General features: G+C 29.4%; 1 protein-coding gene across 2 annotated transcripts; it reads left to right on the top strand.

Annotated features, from left to right (window-relative positions):
• Positions 1-9600: 9600 nt before the first annotated feature.
• LOC107462928 (protein CHROMATIN REMODELING 35) lies at positions 9601-17238 on the top strand. Of its 2 annotated transcripts, XR_001586871.3 has the most exons (8): positions 9601-9745; positions 9868-9934; positions 11770-12239; positions 12752-12946; positions 14099-14248; positions 14983-16715; positions 16801-16857; positions 16942-17238. XR_001586871.3 is itself a non-coding variant. In XM_016081611.3 (7 exons), exons 2-7 carry the CDS (start codon positions 9886-9888, stop codon positions 16943-16945), a joined length of 2601 nt encoding a protein of 866 aa, XP_015937097.1. In that variant the 5' UTR covers positions 9601-9745; positions 9868-9885; the 3' UTR covers positions 16946-17238. The 2 variants fall into 2 exon arrangements, 1 of the variants encoding a protein (XP_015937097.1); XM_016081611.3 differs by lacking the exon at positions 16801-16857.
• Positions 17239-19062: the final 1824 nt, after the last annotated feature.

Below are 19062 nucleotides of genomic sequence, written 5' to 3'. Positions count from 1 at the left end.
TTAATATAGAGAGAATTTAATAAAAACTCATATAAAAAATAAGACAAAGACAAGAAACATTTTTTTTTTTAAATAGAGATTGGAACGAAAACATTCTCTATAACCAGTGACGGATCCAAAAGTCTTATAAAAAAAGGGTTAGAAATAAAAAATTGAAAGTGCTATATTAAAACCGAAAGTTTACATAAATAATATAAATTTGTTTCTCTAATACCTTTAATATATGTATTTAAAATAAATTAATGAATATAATATATAAAATATATTCATTAATAAATAATTCATTTAATATATTTTGATTTTAATATCATAAAAAATAAAATTTAATCTAATTTATTTTTATGTATATATTTTCTTATTACATTTAATTAAGAATTATTATAAAAACTAAAGTATTTTTATATAATAATAGATAAAAGAATTACCAAAAAAAATGGAATGAACAAAAGAAAATAAATTTAAAATGTATGAAATGAAATTTGAATTCATGTTTTGGAGTATAAAATATCTCACTTTAATTATTGAACTAGAAAATATATTATTAAAATTTGTAGATATTAAATATAATTATGTTGGTTCCTCTAAATTCGTCTCTGCCTATGACATTTACTGTCATCCCTAGATGAAATATAATTATAAAAGTAGAAAAATGGGTTAACCACAAAAAATATTTTCGAATTATTTAAACGCTGACAAAAATACACTTAAATTTTATTATCGATAATATCCAATAATAAATATATATTTTCAAAAAATGCCTTAAAGATCGAATTTTGATGCAATTTTTAGCATAATTATAAAAATAAGATATTATTATACATAAAAATTAGTAATTTTTCATTAAGTATATATTTTTTATAATTTTTTTGTTAAAACAACCAATAATACTTTTAAAAAATCACAAAATAATATGTACTTAACAAAAATTACTAAATTTTAAGATAATAATATCTCATTTTTTTAATCATGTTTGCAAAAAATTGCATCAAAATTCAATCTCTAATGTATTTTTTGAGAAATATATATTTAATGTTAGATTTTTCAAAAAAATTATAAAAATTATATACTAAAACGAAAAATCACCAAAATTTAAGGATAATAATATCTCATTTTTCTAATCATTCTTGTAAAAAATTGTATCAAAATCCAATCTCTAATGTATTTTTTGAGAAATACATATTTAATGTTAGATAATCTTGCAAAAAAACTAATATTAAATATGTATTTCTCAAAAAATACATTAAAAATTGAATTTTGATACGATTTTTTGTAAGCATGATTAAAAAAATGAGATAATATTATTTTTAAAATTTGGTATTTTTTTAAGTATATATTATTTTGTAATTTTTTTAAAGTATTATTGGTTGTTAACAAAATATTATAAAAAAATATATACTGAACAAAAAATTACCAAATCTTAAGTATAATAATATCTTATTTTTATAATCATGTTTGTAAAAAATTGCATCAAAATTTAATCTCTAAAATATTTTTTAAAAATATATATTTATTGTTAAGAATTGTTGTTATGTTTTTAAATTATTTAAAAATATTTTTATTAATAATAAAATTTAAATATATTTTTATCAGTATTTAAATAATTCAAAAATTATTTTGGTGGTTAACCCCAAAAAAATGGAATGATTTGAATGATATATCATTTTGGAGAATTCTGTAATACTGACAGCAAAAACTTCATGTCATGCTATCCCGCGGTGTGCCATATGTACGGTTTTTATGTTCACACATCATGTCATGATATCCCTACGTGGCATGCTGAAAGATGAATGCGTGTATGATAAACATGTGCGGTGTGCCATATGTATGGTATTTATGTTCACACATCATGTCATGATATCTCTACGTGGCATGCTGAAAGATGAATGCGTGTATCGGTGTATGGTAACCATGTGCGGTGTGCCATATGTATGGTTTTTATGTTCACACATCATGTCATGATATCCCTACGTGGCATGCTGAAAGATGAATGCGTGTATGGTAAACATGTGCCACAGGTATGATATTTATGTTCACTTCATAGTTCATACTGTCAATAAATGTCAAATATCTAATTTTCATTTTCTGCCATCGAGATTAATTACGTAAAATTAGATTGTTAGAACAACTCAAATGCTAAGAAATACAGTTCTTCTTCCGATATATGGAGACTCAATTACTATTGGAGTGAAAAGAAAAGGAGGGCTCTTCATGTGGATCAAAGTTGAGAATCCCTCTAAACAGGGACTTACAACAACCAATAAAATCTTTTACATATTACAAAATAATTTTTGGTTGGATTATTTATTTTTATTTATAAAATTTAAAATACTAACCAAATTTAAGTTATTTATTTTAATATTTTATAATATTAAATTATTTTAAATTTATAAATTTAAATAATATTATTATAAAAAATAATAATTATATTAATTTTAATTACTTTAATTAATTAATTAAGTGGGACCACAATAGGAACTAAAGTTAGTTCCTTCTAATGGAGAAGAGAGAGATTCTTTAAGTTCCTATTTACTGGTAATGATGCAAAAGCTGATGTGGAGTTATTTTTGTGACAGGTGGGCCATAAATAGGGACTAGAATGAGTTACCTACTAGAGATAGTCTTATGTAACGAATGAGTGTGGGTCGTAAATTCGCAATTCATTCGTCAGCGACAAATTTTTAAATATAGTTTAATATTATAACAAATTAATCTTTAACTTGTCAAAGTAACGAATACGATGAGAAAAAAAATTAAATTTTGTGAAAGCAAAAAGATGTTCAATAATTCATTGTTAACTTTTATTTTCAATGTTCTTTATATCTTAGGTAAAATTCCATTCTTGCATATTACGTGAAATCCCATTTTGCATATTAGTATTAAAAATGTACAGAAAAAAAATACAAATAGCATTTATGAGATTACAAATGTTATTTACTTATCCGTTCAATCTAATTTTCAAGCTAAAATTATTAACAACAAATTTATAATTACACAATAAATTTCATAGATTATAAAGTGTTCTAAAATATTTGATATAATTATTTATATTTATTTTACTTTTATTTATAGTTTTACATTTTTTATAACCTTATAAATTAATATAATTATTACTTTTAAATTTAGACTAAATTTTTTATTGAATAAAAAAGTAATTGAAAAAAACAAAAACCCAAAAACTCAAGATATCCGACAATGACGTTGATAGAAGCCGGCGATTAGAATGACAAGCCATTACAAATTAGTGAATTAAACAACTATAGCAAAATTCAGAATCCAAAATTGAATTACATATAGGCATACAGCAACCAATACAAGTTTACAACAATTACAGCAAAATTTAGAATCCAAGATTGAATTACATAAGCAATAGAAGAACTAAATTAACTAAATAAATAACTCTGCATCAATTCATATAATTAACCAAATAAAAAATTTAACTAAATTTAAATTAGTAAAAGAACTCTGCATCAATTCTTATAATTAACCAAATAAAAAACTCTGCATCAATTCATATAGTTAGTTAATAAAATAAAAAATAATTGAAACTCACTACGACATAGAGGCAGAATATATGCAGAGAAGGCATCTAAGTCACAACGGCAAAACAGATGCCATCGATGTTGACAGAGAAGCTTTTGACGACCATACGAACAAACGATGTTGACCAGGAAGATTCGGAGTTCAGACGACCAACCGACGACGCTGCTGATAGCAGCTTCAATTCGCGACGGTGATTTCCTTCTGCCCGTTGGAGATCCTTTTGCCCGATGATAGCAGCTCTGAGCCGGCGTCGATTGTGGTTGACTAGTAAGGACGGTGGCCTTCGATGGACTTCAATGAAGATTGGAACTTGGAGGCAAAAATTAGGGTTCATGTGTGGTTGTGTGGTGGTTGGTGAGCGTAATGGGGTGAGGTTTTCGCAAGAGCGTAAGGGGTTGGGGTCACATTAAGGTTTCTTTTTTTTTGCACCAAAACGACACCATTCGAGCCAATAGCAAAAAACAGAACAGATCCTTTTAAAAACCTAACCGGTTCGGTCGGTTCACCGGTCAACTAACAATTTGACCAATTTTTCATCAATTTTTTGCAAGTCGATTTTGAGGTCAACCGGATCGGTTAGATGACTGGTTTCTGGTTAATCTGATTGAACCAACTAGTTCGGTCCCCTTTTTAGAACCTTGATTCTCACACTGTCATATAAGAATGTCATTTTTATATAATACATTCCCTGTATGTGTGTGTGTATATATAACATTTTTAAAAAAATAAAGCAACAAAATAGAAAAAAGATGGAATTAGGAATGACAAATACATCTGCAAAATTGGGTAACCGTAGATATTACCCACGATAAAAGATTTAACAAGACCAAAAAAATATTTTTACGAGATGAAACGGGACCTGCCTCTGCAAATAAAAGGGGACAAGGGTAGATGTACTTGTTTGATGGGGACCCATCAAATTTTTACGAAGGGTGAAATTTCTAAAATATCTTCATTTGTGTATACATTGTGTTTTAATATGATAAATTTAGCTTAACTGTATTGAATTATATTATAATTGTGTTAATTTTTTAAAATATTTTAAAGATTGATATCCATTTATAGCTCTTTGGTCTGTTTAAGCAAGTATCAGGGTTCAAAATTCGTCTTGTGCATGCAACAACTCATTGAATAATGACAAACCCTTAAATAGAGTTTCGATCTGCGACGAATTAGTCATTGGTCTGTTGAATTGGAGAATACCACGAAAAATAAAAAACAAATATGAATATCTACAGGTATCCACCTCTCCAATAAAAAATATATAAAAATCCATAAAAAAAATGAGACAAGGACAAAAAACATTTTCCTAAATAGAGCTCGAGAAGAAAATCTACCGATGATATCCATTGTCATCCCTAAATGGAACATAATTATAGAAGTGAAAAGATTGAATGATTTCAAGGAGCTTTCTTCAGTAGAGAAGGAATAATCTGGATCTTGAAGGACCAGATTGTAAACTCAAATAATAAAAAATACATGGGTTGATTCACAAATAAAACAGAGTAACGATTGGTAGGAATTTGGAAAAAGTTTAGAATTTCTTATTACAAGAAAGCACCAAAATCCATTAACAGGTAGAGTCAAGTTGGGTTAGGATCATTGGCAAGCTTCGTTTGGAACCCATAGAAGGAGACAGCGCTTCACGGTAGAAGAGATCGAGTGATTGAACGGCGCAAAAGTATAGATCGAGATCTGGCCGACTTAAGGTTCCCCGTAAGGAAGGCAATTGACTACATGGGGCAACCAGGAATGCAAGTACGTTGTGTCCATGACGTTGAGTTATTTACGGTTTGATAATGTCGATGACATTGAGTTATTTATGATTTTTTATTGTGCGGTTTATGTTGATGTGGCCCATTGCTTCAAGCTTTGACGCAACAGCTCCAATTCTACAAGCCACCATCATTTGCGGAGGAGGTTGAGGAACAGAGCAATAAAGAAGAGTGTGGGAGCGGTAAGGTTGTTTTCCAAGTGGGATTTTCTGATTTGGCCACACCAGTGGCTCAGAACCTTGAAAAGTTCAGACTAGTATTTTGTGGATTATGTTGGTATATAACTTTTTAGGAATTCCGTTAGTTGATGTATTCATTCTGCTCAAACAAGATACTATGGTTTTTGATACACTATTACTATTAAGGATGTGCTTGGCAAACACGTGGAAAAGGATAGAAGTGTGTTTAAGTTCATTGAACACTGTTTTTTAATGTTTGACAACTTTTCACGTGATTTTGTATTCTAAAAGCGCGTTCATTTGAAGCAAGAAATGGTAGCTTTTGCGTTCATCTGCGTTCATTTCACGTGTGTTTAGGTTTGTTGCTGGTAATTATTGGTTTTAATAATTTTCTATAATTTTTTTTATCATTTTTAATAATTTATTTTCTATTTTAATTTTTTATTTTTTAATTAAATTTTTATTATAATTTTGTTATAATATGAATTATTGATTTTATTAAAAATGATGAAGTAAATAAAAAACTGATCACACATAACAATAAAATCATAACAATAAAATCATAAGTAATAAAATGTTATCGTCTAAAATAATACAAATAAAAGAATATTGAGAATATTAAAATAATTATACAATTTTTTTGTTTGATATTGTAAAATTTATCATTGTAATTCTTGCGCACTGTTCATTATTCTAATTTTTTATAATATGTATTATTGTTCCTATTAAAAATAATAAATTAAATAAAAAATCAATTATAAATAATAATAAAATATAATTAATAAAAAGTTAGAACCTACAACAATAATAAAATTAAGATTACTGAGAATACTTATAAAAAGTATTAAAATATATTATTTTATATGTTATTTTTAATTTAATAAATAAATATTAATTTTTATTATAAAAAATACTTAAAAAAGTACAATAATAAAAAATTATAACATACTAAAATAAAATACTATAAAAAATACTATATAAAAAATACTAAAAGAAGTATAAAAAATGATTAAATATATTTAAAAAAATAATATCATAATTTAATATTATACTCTTTTAATAATTAACTAATTATCTATCTAAGAGTGATTTTAACTAATATTAACTAGATAATATTTATTTTATCAAAATCAATTTTAGTATAAAATTACTAAACATAAATTATATTGACATAAACTCATTACTACCTAAAATCAATTCTACAAAAAAAACTATCACTCAAACTCTTTAACAAACCTCAATCCAAACAAATATTAAACAAACACTAAATCACTTATGCAGGTGCTTTATTTACTAACAATATTAATGGCTTCTATTACAATCTCGTTCCAACTTTTCTCCTCATTCTCAATTCCATCTTCAACCTTCTTGTTTAATTACACTAATTAATATTTGTTTACTTTAATAGTGATCTCTATTATTAATTTTCTGTAAAGTCATCTCTCTTAAATTTGGTGTAAATTTAAATTATAATAAATTAAAAAAGACTTACAAATATTTTACATACACCAAGTTTCAAATTATTATAATTCTTGAAATTACTTGGAATTTATTATAAATTCTTTTTCGTCAGCTTTCAAGTTTTTTCATGAAGTTGTATAGGAGGATATGGATTTCATTAAAATATAAAGTAGTATTTGATAATTAAAATACGGAGTAGTTTTTCGCTAGACTATGAATAATTATTCAGGCTATTTATTGGAATATAAATTTGTATTACAGTATTTTTTTGGGTGGGATATGGGTGCAGCTTATGTTGCAAAGTTAAAAAAAAAATTAATTCGTCTAAAAAAAATTGATCATTAAATATTTGGTCTAATCAAACCAACTTAAATCAGTGTACAAATATATTAAACTTTGAGTCAAAACTAATATTTTTAACAATTACTGTATAAATATTATCCCAACCCTTTATTTGACATTTTGTTTCATGATTGTTCAACGTTCTTTTTAAAAAAAATATTTTTTTCACAGAAAACATTCTCTGATTTCAATGATATATTATTTTAAAAAATTCTGTGACGTTGACTGCAAAAATCATCATGTCATGCTGTCTCTACAAGCATATTGGAAGATCCCCGCTTATATGGCAAATATGTGCTGCAGATAAGACATTTATTCTCAAATTGTGTGACAGAGAACTAAAAGTTTCATTTTTTGTTTTCTGCCAATGAGGCTAATTACGAATATTCAGATTGTTACATAATCAATGAATATGGACAGCATATATGGATTTAGGACATAAATTTTTTATTATTGAAACGTTGATTGGATAAACATATAAATAGATTCTGTGAAAATAGAAATTATGTTAAATAATCTATTGTTAAATTTTGTGATTTTTTTTAAAAATAAATTAAAAAGTATTATTTCTAATAATAATTTTTTAACTCTAAATATAAGGATATATTTTTTAAAATTTTTGGCAAATTTATTGCATCTTCTAGCTAACTTCACTTTAAATTCTCAAAAATAAATAATTGGCTGACTCAAATTTTTAAACTTCACAATAATGAATAATGACAATTATTATCATTATTTTCAGAATATATACATGTATACAAGAGTACACAGAAATAAAATCGTATTTTTTAGGAGAAATAATAATTTTTTTAATTTATAATAAAAAAATTCTTGTTAAACAATAAATATAGTATATACCCATGTACCTATATTTTTGGAAACAATGATAGTGGTTGCTATTGTCACCCGCGATATTGAAGAAGCCATGATTGTCTGTGTATTTTTTGTGTACTCCTCTGTATTCTTGGGCTGTATTTGTTTTTGAGAACAAGATAAAATAAGACACTAATAACAAGACACAAAAGATAGAAATACAAAATTTTATATTTTTGTATTTTATTTGGTGATAAACTATAATAAATCTAATTTATTCTCATTTTTTTCATTCAAAAAAATTGAGAAAAAATATAATAATAAAAAATATACTTATAAAAAATTAAGAAATATAAAATAAAAAATAAGCCGTGTCTTTTGTTGTCTTTTCTGTCGGGATAAACACAAAATATACTAATTCAGTATTTTTTGATACAATGTTTCTGTCCATATCTCAAACATGATTTTATATTTTTGTATTCTATATGTTAGTGTCATGTCTTTATAAACAAAAGCAACCTTAGAAATGATGATAATAGTTTAAGAAGGGAGAATTTGGAGTGCGAACAACTCGTTCTAAAAAACGCTAGAAATTAAAATTAAAAAAAATTTGTTTCAAAAAAATATTTTTTTATTTATTTAAAAAATCCTCTCTTTTTAATATTCTTTATATGTTAGGTAAAATTTCATTCTTGCAAATTAGGTGAAATCTCATTTCACATATTACACATTATTAATAAATGTACAAAACAAGAAAATATAAAAATAGCATTTGAGCTATTATAAATATATGTTATCCATTCAATCTAATTTTCAAGCTAAAATTGTTAAAAATAAATTTATAATTACACAATAAGTTTTGTAAATTATAAATTATTCAAAAATATTTGATATGATTATTTATATTTATTTATAATTCTATATTTTTTTATAAATTTATAAATTAATATAATTATTATTTTTAATATATATTTTTTCATAAATTTTGATAAAAATAAATAAATAATATTTGAGAAAATTCTATTTCTTTTTCCTGCGAGATGCTAAAATGACACTCATTTTTTCTGTATTTTATAATTGTACATTCTCCTCTTTAATTCATTTTAAACTTTTTGTATTAACTAAATCCATTTTCTAAGAAAAAATAAATTATTTTTTAAAAAAAATTCATTAACAAAAGTTTTATTTTTTATCATAAAAATATTTTGATAAAAATAAAATTTAATCAATAAAAAAATAATTTATTAAAAGATATTTTGGTAAGTAAAATTTAATGACTTTTTTTGTTAAAGAATATTTGATAAAAAATAATTTATTTTCTTAAAAAATAGATAAAATTAATATTAATTAACATAAAAATTTAAAATAAATTAAAAAAAATTTAAATATTAAAAAAAATCTATATTTATAAAATAAAAAGGAGAGAATGGTCAATTTAGTATCTGACATCGGGAGAGGAGCCGAATTTTCTCGTAATATTTAGTCCCCTCCACTACCCACCGAGTGGCGAGTGCCCGGCCAAAAGGCCTTCAAGTTTCGACTCAACACTCACACAATTGTACTCTCTCTCTTTCTCACACCCACATTTCGTCGTAATTTCCCGATGCTCTTTCTTCCTCTCTCACAGTGATTCAGGTGTATGTCACCTGCATACTCTTCTTTCCAATGATCAGAAAATTTTCCCTATTTGTTTAGTTGAAGAAAAGCTCAAATAGTTTCTTAATTTTGATCATTTCCCCCTATGTTTGATCATTCAGGGTTTTTGATTTTGATCAATGGGTTCGACGGTGGATACACTCCCAGCTAAACGTCCGGCTCCAACTGGTATTCTTCATTTCCTTGTCAACCGTTTTTCTTTTTTCGTGTAATCTGCCTTGAATGTTGATTGCCAGGTATAGTCAAATGTATGTTTTGTTGTGTTTTCAGTTGCATTTTGTTTTTGATGTTCTTCTTTAGTTAACCGTTTTCTGTGGAATATTAAATTCCTCTGTTGAATTCGTGAATATAGAACTTTTTTGAGTAAAGTATGGTTCTTGTCTACAACCGGGGAAGTCTTATTTGTGTCCCTAACGTTTAAATCGCCCTATTTGTATCCCTAACGTTTATAAAAGTGATTGATTCAATGTTATCTTATTATCAATTATATTAACAAATCAGATTATATTTTTCAATTATTTTCACTTGGATGTATTCATTTTCAATTAGGTCTCACTTGGATGTGTTCGATTTTAATATTATACCCACTATTTGTGTTTAGATTCAATTATGCCCCTAGAAAAGTGAATTATGTAAATGTTGTAGGAATTAATTTCAACTTTTGATGAGCTATTTTTCGGAGTGGATCATCGATTCTATCCAGACATTTGTATTCTAACTTCAAGAAGATATTTTTAAAACTCAAACTAAAGCGTTCAAGATGTGTAATTGACGGCAGGATAACATTGAATCACTTTTACAAACGTTAGGGATACAAATAGTATGATTTAAAGGTTAGGGACACAAATAGGATTTACCCCAAACGTTGGAGACAAAAACGATACTGTACTCAACTTTTTTTTTTTGTTTTCTGTCAATTTATTTTGGATTTTTCCAATTTTTATGGATATATATTGTGAATTGTGAATTTGCTGTTGGTATATAAGGTTCTATAAGTCAGTTTATGCTTAATAGTTGCCTCGGTAGTGGTGAAAAGTGGAAACCTTCAAAGATAAGTACTTCTGATTCTGAGAGTGAATTGAGGGCTAAGTGTGTATAAACTAGAAGTGAGGGTCAATAGTAGTTTTGGTTTCTTCACTGTGGTTGGTTGAGATTTCTCTGGTATGATGATGGGTGGATGCTTGTGCTTTTGATTGGGCTTTAAGTGGACAAGCTAGTCCACATTTTCTTTGTTGTTTGAAAAATGTAAACTGGTGAGTTTTCTAACATTAACACTTATAAATTTTTCGGTTTGGTTAGGTGCTGAATGGTGTTTAATCAACAATGATCATTGGAGTTTAAGTCTTTTATCTCATGTGGGTTGCATTTGGAAGGGAGACTGGATTGAGAGACAGAGACTAAACTAAGTTTTTGTATTGTGTTTGGTGAAAAATGTACTGAATTGAATTATGTTTTAATATTATGTTTAGTTTAAGATAAATATGGAGATTAAAGGATAGATTTGGAATTTGAAAAGTTAAATGAGAGTATTTTTGAAAAGAAATGTTATTAAAGTTTCAGTATTCATCCCCAAAAGTTTCTGTCTCCTGTGTCTCCACTTTCTTGAGGTACTGAAGGGACTGAAATTTTGTGTCTTGTGACTGAAATTTTAGTTCCAGTTTCTTGCCACCAAACACAATACTGAGTCCCAGTTTCCCAGTCTCAGTCTCAGTCTCAGTCTCAGCCTCTAGAAACAAGCGATACCCTGATGTATATGCCCATTTTGTCAGTTGGCATTGCATCATATTCAGTATATATTGCTTGGAAGAAAAAAATATTTATGTAGTTTACCCTTAGTATAGTTTTTCTAATCTCTCCCATTAGTGATTTCATAATTTTCTGTGTTTATATGTATATTGCAAGCTGGTCAATTTTTATTTATTTATTTGAGAAAAAGAATAATGCATTAATGGGTGTTACTAGTGCATGAGTTTTGACTTGATATATTCATTTTTGGAAACCAGAATATTCTTCTGAGGGACACAAAAGACTGAAATTGTCGTCTGATGGCTCCCCATACTCAAATGTTGTGGATTACAGTGACCCATTTGCAATATCTGCTGTTCTGAACCGGCTTGACAGTGGGGAATTTGGAAGTGTCACGAAGGACATAGAGGCCCTCAGAGTGCAGAAAATGCAAATGTTGGGACCATACTTTGCAAAATACCCTTCCCTGATCAATCAATTATTGAAAGTGGCAACTAACCATACTGAAGAAACTGTCAAATTGGAATTTGAACCAGTTACTAGTGCACATCAGGGTCTGATAAAGTTGGAGGGTGGGCAAATTAAGAAGAATGTTCCTGCAGCCCCAACATCTATCGTAATTATTGATTCAGATGATGAGGATGATAATGATAAAAATTCTGATCCTCGATTTCATCAAGTAGTGTTACCTGCACCAGTAAGACCATCTCCTGCGCTGCAGATGAATGTAAGTGTTTCCTTTGCTTTTGTAATTCTTTGTATATTGCTACGTTGAGAATTGAGATAATAAGTATTGGCATGCTGGAGCTTTTAGTAGAAATGTGTTTGTACCCTGTTTACTTCAGTGCTGAGTTGATTGAAGTGGGTTTTCATTAGTTGTGCAACTGATAAAGTTGAAAAATGAAATACAAAAACAATGAGATATCTACATTTGTAAATTTAAATCAGTAGTAGCTTCTACCATCCTATTTGTACCTGTGTTCCCCTTACTCCTACTAAGCACAACTTTAATGTTGAAATATGAATAGTTTGTTATGAGATTTCCATTTATATTTCAGAATAGTTCAAACTCATTCATTTGGATTAATGGGTTGGGACTATGATAGCTTCCTTTATAAGATTCTGTGTATGCAGATTTACTTTGTAGCTTCTGTTATTTAGCAGATGCTGCTTTTCTAATATGCAAGTTATTTCAGTGACATCCATTGCCATTTTATGTGCAATAATGCTTGATAACAGGGTCATGCTCCCATTGAATTCGATGAGAAAAGTAAAGTTCCAAAAATTGAGAAAAGTCTGGATGGTCAAGATACGAGTCCCAGAGACAAAGGTATCTATGTTGGTATACAAGAGGAAGAAGATGAGGTTGAAGAGAAAGATGATGGCTTAGGTGATATTTGGAGGGAAATGTCAATGGCTATAGAATGTTCGAAGGTGTGATTTATTGATTTTCTTTCTTATTATCTTTGGTTTTTTAGAAATTGAAACTGTATTTGTCCAGTTAGTTTATGGGTACAGTTTCCATGTTTTCTCGCTTGTGGTGCTTCCCTACTAGCTGTCTTAAGCTGGAGATATGGGGAATAAATTGATATTAAAAAATTATGGTCTAATTCTTTCTGAGTAAGGCAGTTGTTTCTTAGCACTTAGCATCATGACTTGTTAATGCTCATAATCTAAGAAATTTTCTGAATGTTGTTATTAGCTAACTTAGAAATTATTTGGTTTTATTGTAGAGACAAGAAATGGATAGTGAATGTGATTTCTGTGTATTGAAACCTTATAATTAATGGAACATAACATTAATACTCTGGCACTTCATGCTCGGTGTTATACATGCTTTATTCATCATACACATATGCAAGTCTGCTATGGCATGTATATTTAGAGTATGCTTTTATTTTTACTCCAGAAAATTTTGTCTATATGGTAAAAGGTTGTTTATGTTACGAAACCAAGATTGTTTCATGCACAGTTGTTAAGATGCAATCTTGCAAGACTGCATGATCAGCTATTGATATTGCAAGATTGTTATTATCTTGTGCAACCACGTTCAACGTCAGCTGCTTCAAACTTGTGGTCTGTTCTGTGTTCTTTCATCACCTTAACGTCGATGAAGTCAAAGGATATGGTGACATCAATGATGTAGATGGAGACTGTGGTAGATGATAAATTTGATTATCATGGCCTTGATTTACTATGTATTCATCATTCTAGTAATTAGGATCTCCTTCATTTGTTTTAATTATGTTTTAAGCTTATGTGTTACAATGATGTATGCAAGTTTTAAGTTGTGTATTTCCACTTGCACTTTTTATCATTTGAATGTAATTTTCAATTTAAAGTAGGATCTTTGATCTGTTTTATAATTACACAGTTTATGTGTTTCTTCCCTGGTTAATTTGTGGTCCCGCTTGCTATTTATTAGAGAATGATGCTACTCTATCATGTACATCAGATTTATTTTTTGGTTCTAAATTATACTAATTATGGATGCCTTTTGGAGTTTCTTCAATACTAATTTTTTCTTGTAATATAGCAGGTCTCTATCTTGCTATTTCACTAATTTGTTAATTGTATTTCTATTAGGATGCTTCTATGAATGTGCTCGATGAAGAAGAGGAAAAGGAGGAAGACTGTGATCATTCTTTTGTTTTAAAAGATGATCTTGGTTATGTTTGTCGTGTATGTGGGGTTATCGAAAGAAGAATTGAGACCATATTTGAGTTTCAGTACAAGGTTTGTCTATTTCTCTACCTGATTTGTTTAATTATTTTTATACATATGGTCATAGACACTCGGTAAATTTATGAAATTGAGAATTTAGGCATGGGACTTGAACTTAGATGTATAGATTGAATACTTTAGCAGTGCATGGCAACATGAAAAGTGAGACACCTAGGAACTCATTTTGTTATAGGGATTCTAGACAAAATATGCTTTTGTGGTTGAATTTGGTGACTTTTTATGTTTGATTCTGATAGGGAACCAATATTAGGAGTATCCATGTATCTCAACTGCTAAGATAATATAGCAGCAGAGGGTAATTTGGTGACTTTTTGTGGTTGAATTTTGTTCTAGGCAAGAATCAGGGTTTGGTAAACTGAGAAGGACTGAACACACTACATTTGCTCAGAGCAGTGTTATTTCATACTGTTTTGTTTTCTCTGGCTAACTATTGCCTTGATATTTAGCTCAGTAAATCAAACCATAGTGCAGTGGTTGTCGTGTGCTCTTTCTCTTCCCTATTTCTTTACTCTGTTGCTAGCTATTAGATTCACCTTAGTTTTGTTAGGCACCCTTTACCAAACCAACATCATTTAATAGGAGGTAGTCAACTTGTATCATGTGGCTTGCTCAATTGATTTGTAAAACATGACCTCATTCATAATACTAATGATATATGATGAGTTATACTTGGGGGCAAGAAGAGTTAATTTGATTATTTTTTGTTTGTTTTGATTTGATTGCAGGTTAAAAGGAGTACAAGGACTTATGCATCTGATTCATGGAGTTCCAAAGAGAAAGCTGCGATGCTTGGGATCCACGTAGCTGAAGATGATCTTGTAGTGACTGATATTTCTGCACACCCGAGACATATGAAGCAAATGAAGCCACATCAAGTCGAGGGATTCAATTTTCTCGTGAGGAACCTCGCGGGTGATAATCCTGGGGGTTGCATCTTGGCTCATGCTCCTGGATCAGGGAAGACATTCATGATAATTAGTTTCATGCAAAGTTTTCTGGGCAAATATCCCAATGGTAGACCGCTAGTGGTGCTTCCCAAGGGAATACTATCAATTTGGAAAAAAGAATTCCAGAGATGGCAAGTTGAGGATATACCACTTCTGGATTTTTACAGTGTGAAGGCTGACAATAGATCTCAGCAACTGGAAGTTTTGAAAAAATGGAAGGACCAGAAGAGTATCCTTTTCTTAGGATACAAACAGTTCTCCACAGTTGTATGCGATGATTCCACCAGCAGAGCATCAGTAGACTGCCAGGAGATATTGCTTAAGGTTCCTTCTATTCTCATTTTAGATGAAGGGCACACTCCAAGGAATGAGAATACTGATATCATGCAGTCCCTTTCCAAAGTTCGAACACCTCGAAAAGTTGTACTGTCAGGAACTTTATATCAGAATCATGTGCAGGAGGTGTTTAACATCTTAGATCTGGTGCGGCCGCCAAAATTTTTGAAGATGGAAACTTCTAAGCCTATTGTCAAGCGCATTTATAGCAGAGTGCATGTACCTGGTGTTCGAAACTTCTGTGATTTAGTCGAACATACTTTGCAGAAGGATACTGATTTCAGAAGAAAGGTGGCTGTCATTCAAGATTTACGTGAGATGACAAGCAAGGTGCTTCACTACTATAAAGGAGATTTTCTGGACGAGCTTCCTGGTATGGTTGATTTCACAGTGGTGCTCAACCTTACCTCTAGACAGAAGCATGAAGTTGAGAAATTGAAGAGGCTTTCCAGGAAGTTCAAAATATCTTCTGTTGGCAGTGCTACCTATCTTCATCCTAAGTTGAAACCTGTTGCTGAAAAATGTGGTGAGAACTCCATATCCGATAACATCATTGATGAGTTGATTGATAAACTAGATGTGAAAGATGGGGTGAAGTCAAAATTCTTTCGCAACATGCTCAACATGTGCGAGTCTGCTGGGGAGAAGCTTCTGGTTTTCAGTCAATATCTCCTACCTCTGAAATATTTGGAAAGGTTAGCAGTAAAATGGAATGGATGGAGCCTTGGCAAAGAAATTTTTGTCATCTCAGGAGAATCAAGCCCTGAACAACGGGAGTGGTCAATGGAAAAGTTCAACAGCTCGTCTGATGCCAAAGTCTTCTTTGGCTCAATCAAGGCATGTGGGGAGGGCATATCACTGGTTGGGGCATCCCGCGTAATCATTATGGATGTTCATCTCAATCCATCAGTTACTCGCCAAGCTATTGGCCGTGCATTCCGACCAGGTCAGACAAAGAAAGTCTTTGTATATCGGTTGTTGGCAGCAGATTCTCCAGAAGAGGAAGATCACGCTACTTGTTTCAAGAAGGAGTTGATTTCAAAGATGTGGTTTGAATGGAATGAGTATTGTGGTGATAGCGCTTTCGAAGTGGAGAGCGTCCCTGTGAAAGAATGTGGTGATTTCTTCCTCGAAAGTAATTCATTAGCTGAAGATGTTAAAGCTCTATATAGAAGGTTAGTACTCAATCTTGCTTCATTATTGCATCATATATTTATGCAGTTTCTTTTTCTCTAACTTCATGTTGTTTATGTGTATCAGGTAGGTTTTAAGACAGGTTTTTTGTGTAAGAAGTCTTCTTTCTCTGCTCCACTGTTGGTACACATTCTTGTTTACATCAGCTCATCATATAGGACACAGTGGTTTTTTTTCACTAATATTTGTCTTGTTTGTGTATGGCAGGTAGATTCTTGCATGTTTTGAATAGGGAGAATCCTTCTTGTTCTCTCTGGTTCTGGGAGTAGGTTTATGACGGTCTTGATCAGAAAAAATGGTAAAATCACCGAATGAAATAGTTTTTACTCTTTAGCTACAATTATATGTGATTTTGAACCCCACTTTGAGCTGGGAGTTCCGTGCTCTTGATTTAATATCTGAGCTTGTTAATGAGTTTTTTTAGCATCTGTTGATTATTTGTTTTTTGTTTCGAGATTGTACATGTCTATTTTGGTTTTGTTATGAATATATGCTTTTTCTCAAGTTCTTGATGATCTGTGTGTCTTAAACCAGTTAAAATAAAAGAAAAATCAGTTGAGATGCTGTAGTTTTAAAATTAGCATAACAAGACTTGCGTGTTATATTATTTTGTCACTTGGTCCTTGTTCAATTTGTCAACCAAGCATGTATTGTAAGTTCTGGTTATACACCAAAAAGTACAAATCGATGATCCCTAATGAGATTAAGGACAAGATTGAGGATGGAAAGAGGATGTAATCAGAATGACGATTCTTATCTTAAACTATCATAATATGAATTAAAGTCGGTTACGGTTTTGCAAATTTAAAGTAAGTTATATTGTTTTAAAAAATAAAACAGTTGCCTCGTAATTTATTTTTAATTTAGGTGTACATTATGATTGATGGGAATGAAAACAAGTTGCAATTGCAAATTTCTTTTTGAAATGTATGGAGATGGACACTCTACATCTACTCACATTTTTTCTTTTTCCATCGTTCATCACTTATTTTATTTTTTTGTTATTTCTTTTCATGACTTACAAAAATAACCAAAATTTTTACACAAGCAAGATAAACTAATTTGCACAAATATAAAATAAGAAAAATTGAAACATGAAAAAATGAGAAATAAGAACAAAAAAGAACGAAAGAGGAAAAGGGACAAAAAAGTGAAAAAAAAAGAAAAATAATGAGAAAAATGAACTTAGTGCATGCATAAGTAAGGAGGGCAAAAAGCTATTAGAATGAGCGTTTGGGGAATTATTTGATACTAGAATGAAAATGAAGATTTGTTAAGTTTCTACATGAATGGAGATTTGCTTTTATTCTTTGGCCACTTGTTAAATTTTTATGACATTACAAAATAATCTTTTATTTTATTTATATAAAAATTTAAAATTAGAATTATAGTTATTATTGGTTTTGTTATTGTGAGATCTAGATAATATTATTATTATAAAAGTGTGATAAATAATACATGAATAATTTTATGAAAAATATTATGTCCTTTAAAATTTAGTCTTTAGTCAATTTTTAAATTTAAATAATATTATATAATTATTTTTAAATTAAAACACATTCCTATTTTCCAGGCAAACACATTATTAATTAAATTTAGTTTAAATCTTATCAACTAATTTAACTTTTTCTCAATAAAATATGCTACTTTTTACTTTATTTTTTCTCTCTCCTACGGTAACGCATTATCGCCGTTGACCGTCAGGAATTCAAGGTTCTTATTCTTATTATTATTATTTATTAATTTATATTAATAGATTAAATTCAATGAATCCATAGAAATAACAACCTGATTTTATGCACAATTAAGGTGAAAGAGAATATAACACATCTAAAATTATTTAAATATACACGAAAATATTTTTTTCACACATCTAAATTCATGAAAATATTAATCGTGAAGCCTGCGTGATGTTAGTGCCAGGTGCTCTTCCCTGGCCCTTACTGTGCGTGTTGCTGCCGCAACTTCTCGCTTCCTGCATGATTCCAACGTCAATTTTTTGTTTTTTGTGAGAAACTTTGGTCTATCACCTCGTGTTCATCATCAATTAGAGTCACTGAGTTAAATATCACCAAAATCGAGCCAATATAAAAAATAATTTCTCGTTTGACCACCGCAAAAGTATTCATTCATAACTGTTTATCTTTTTGTAGTATAATTTAAACAATTTAAAATGAGTTTTATTTTTTAAATAGTTTATTTAATTTTCTTTTGTTATGAGTGATTTCTCCGATTTTTTCTTGAAGACTTTTTACTCTTTAGATTCTGTCGCTTAACATCTCCAGTTTCTTTTTCTCTAACTTCATGTTGTTTATGTGTATCAAGTGT

Source organism: Arachis duranensis, chromosome 8, assembly GCF_000817695.3.
Source record: "Arachis duranensis cultivar V14167 chromosome 8, aradu.V14167.gnm2.J7QH, whole genome shotgun sequence".
Taxonomy (NCBI): Eukaryota; Viridiplantae; Streptophyta; class Magnoliopsida; order Fabales; family Fabaceae; genus Arachis; species Arachis duranensis.
The sequence above is the reverse complement of the archived record's forward strand: the minus strand, read 5'-3'. Positions and strand labels throughout refer to the sequence as shown.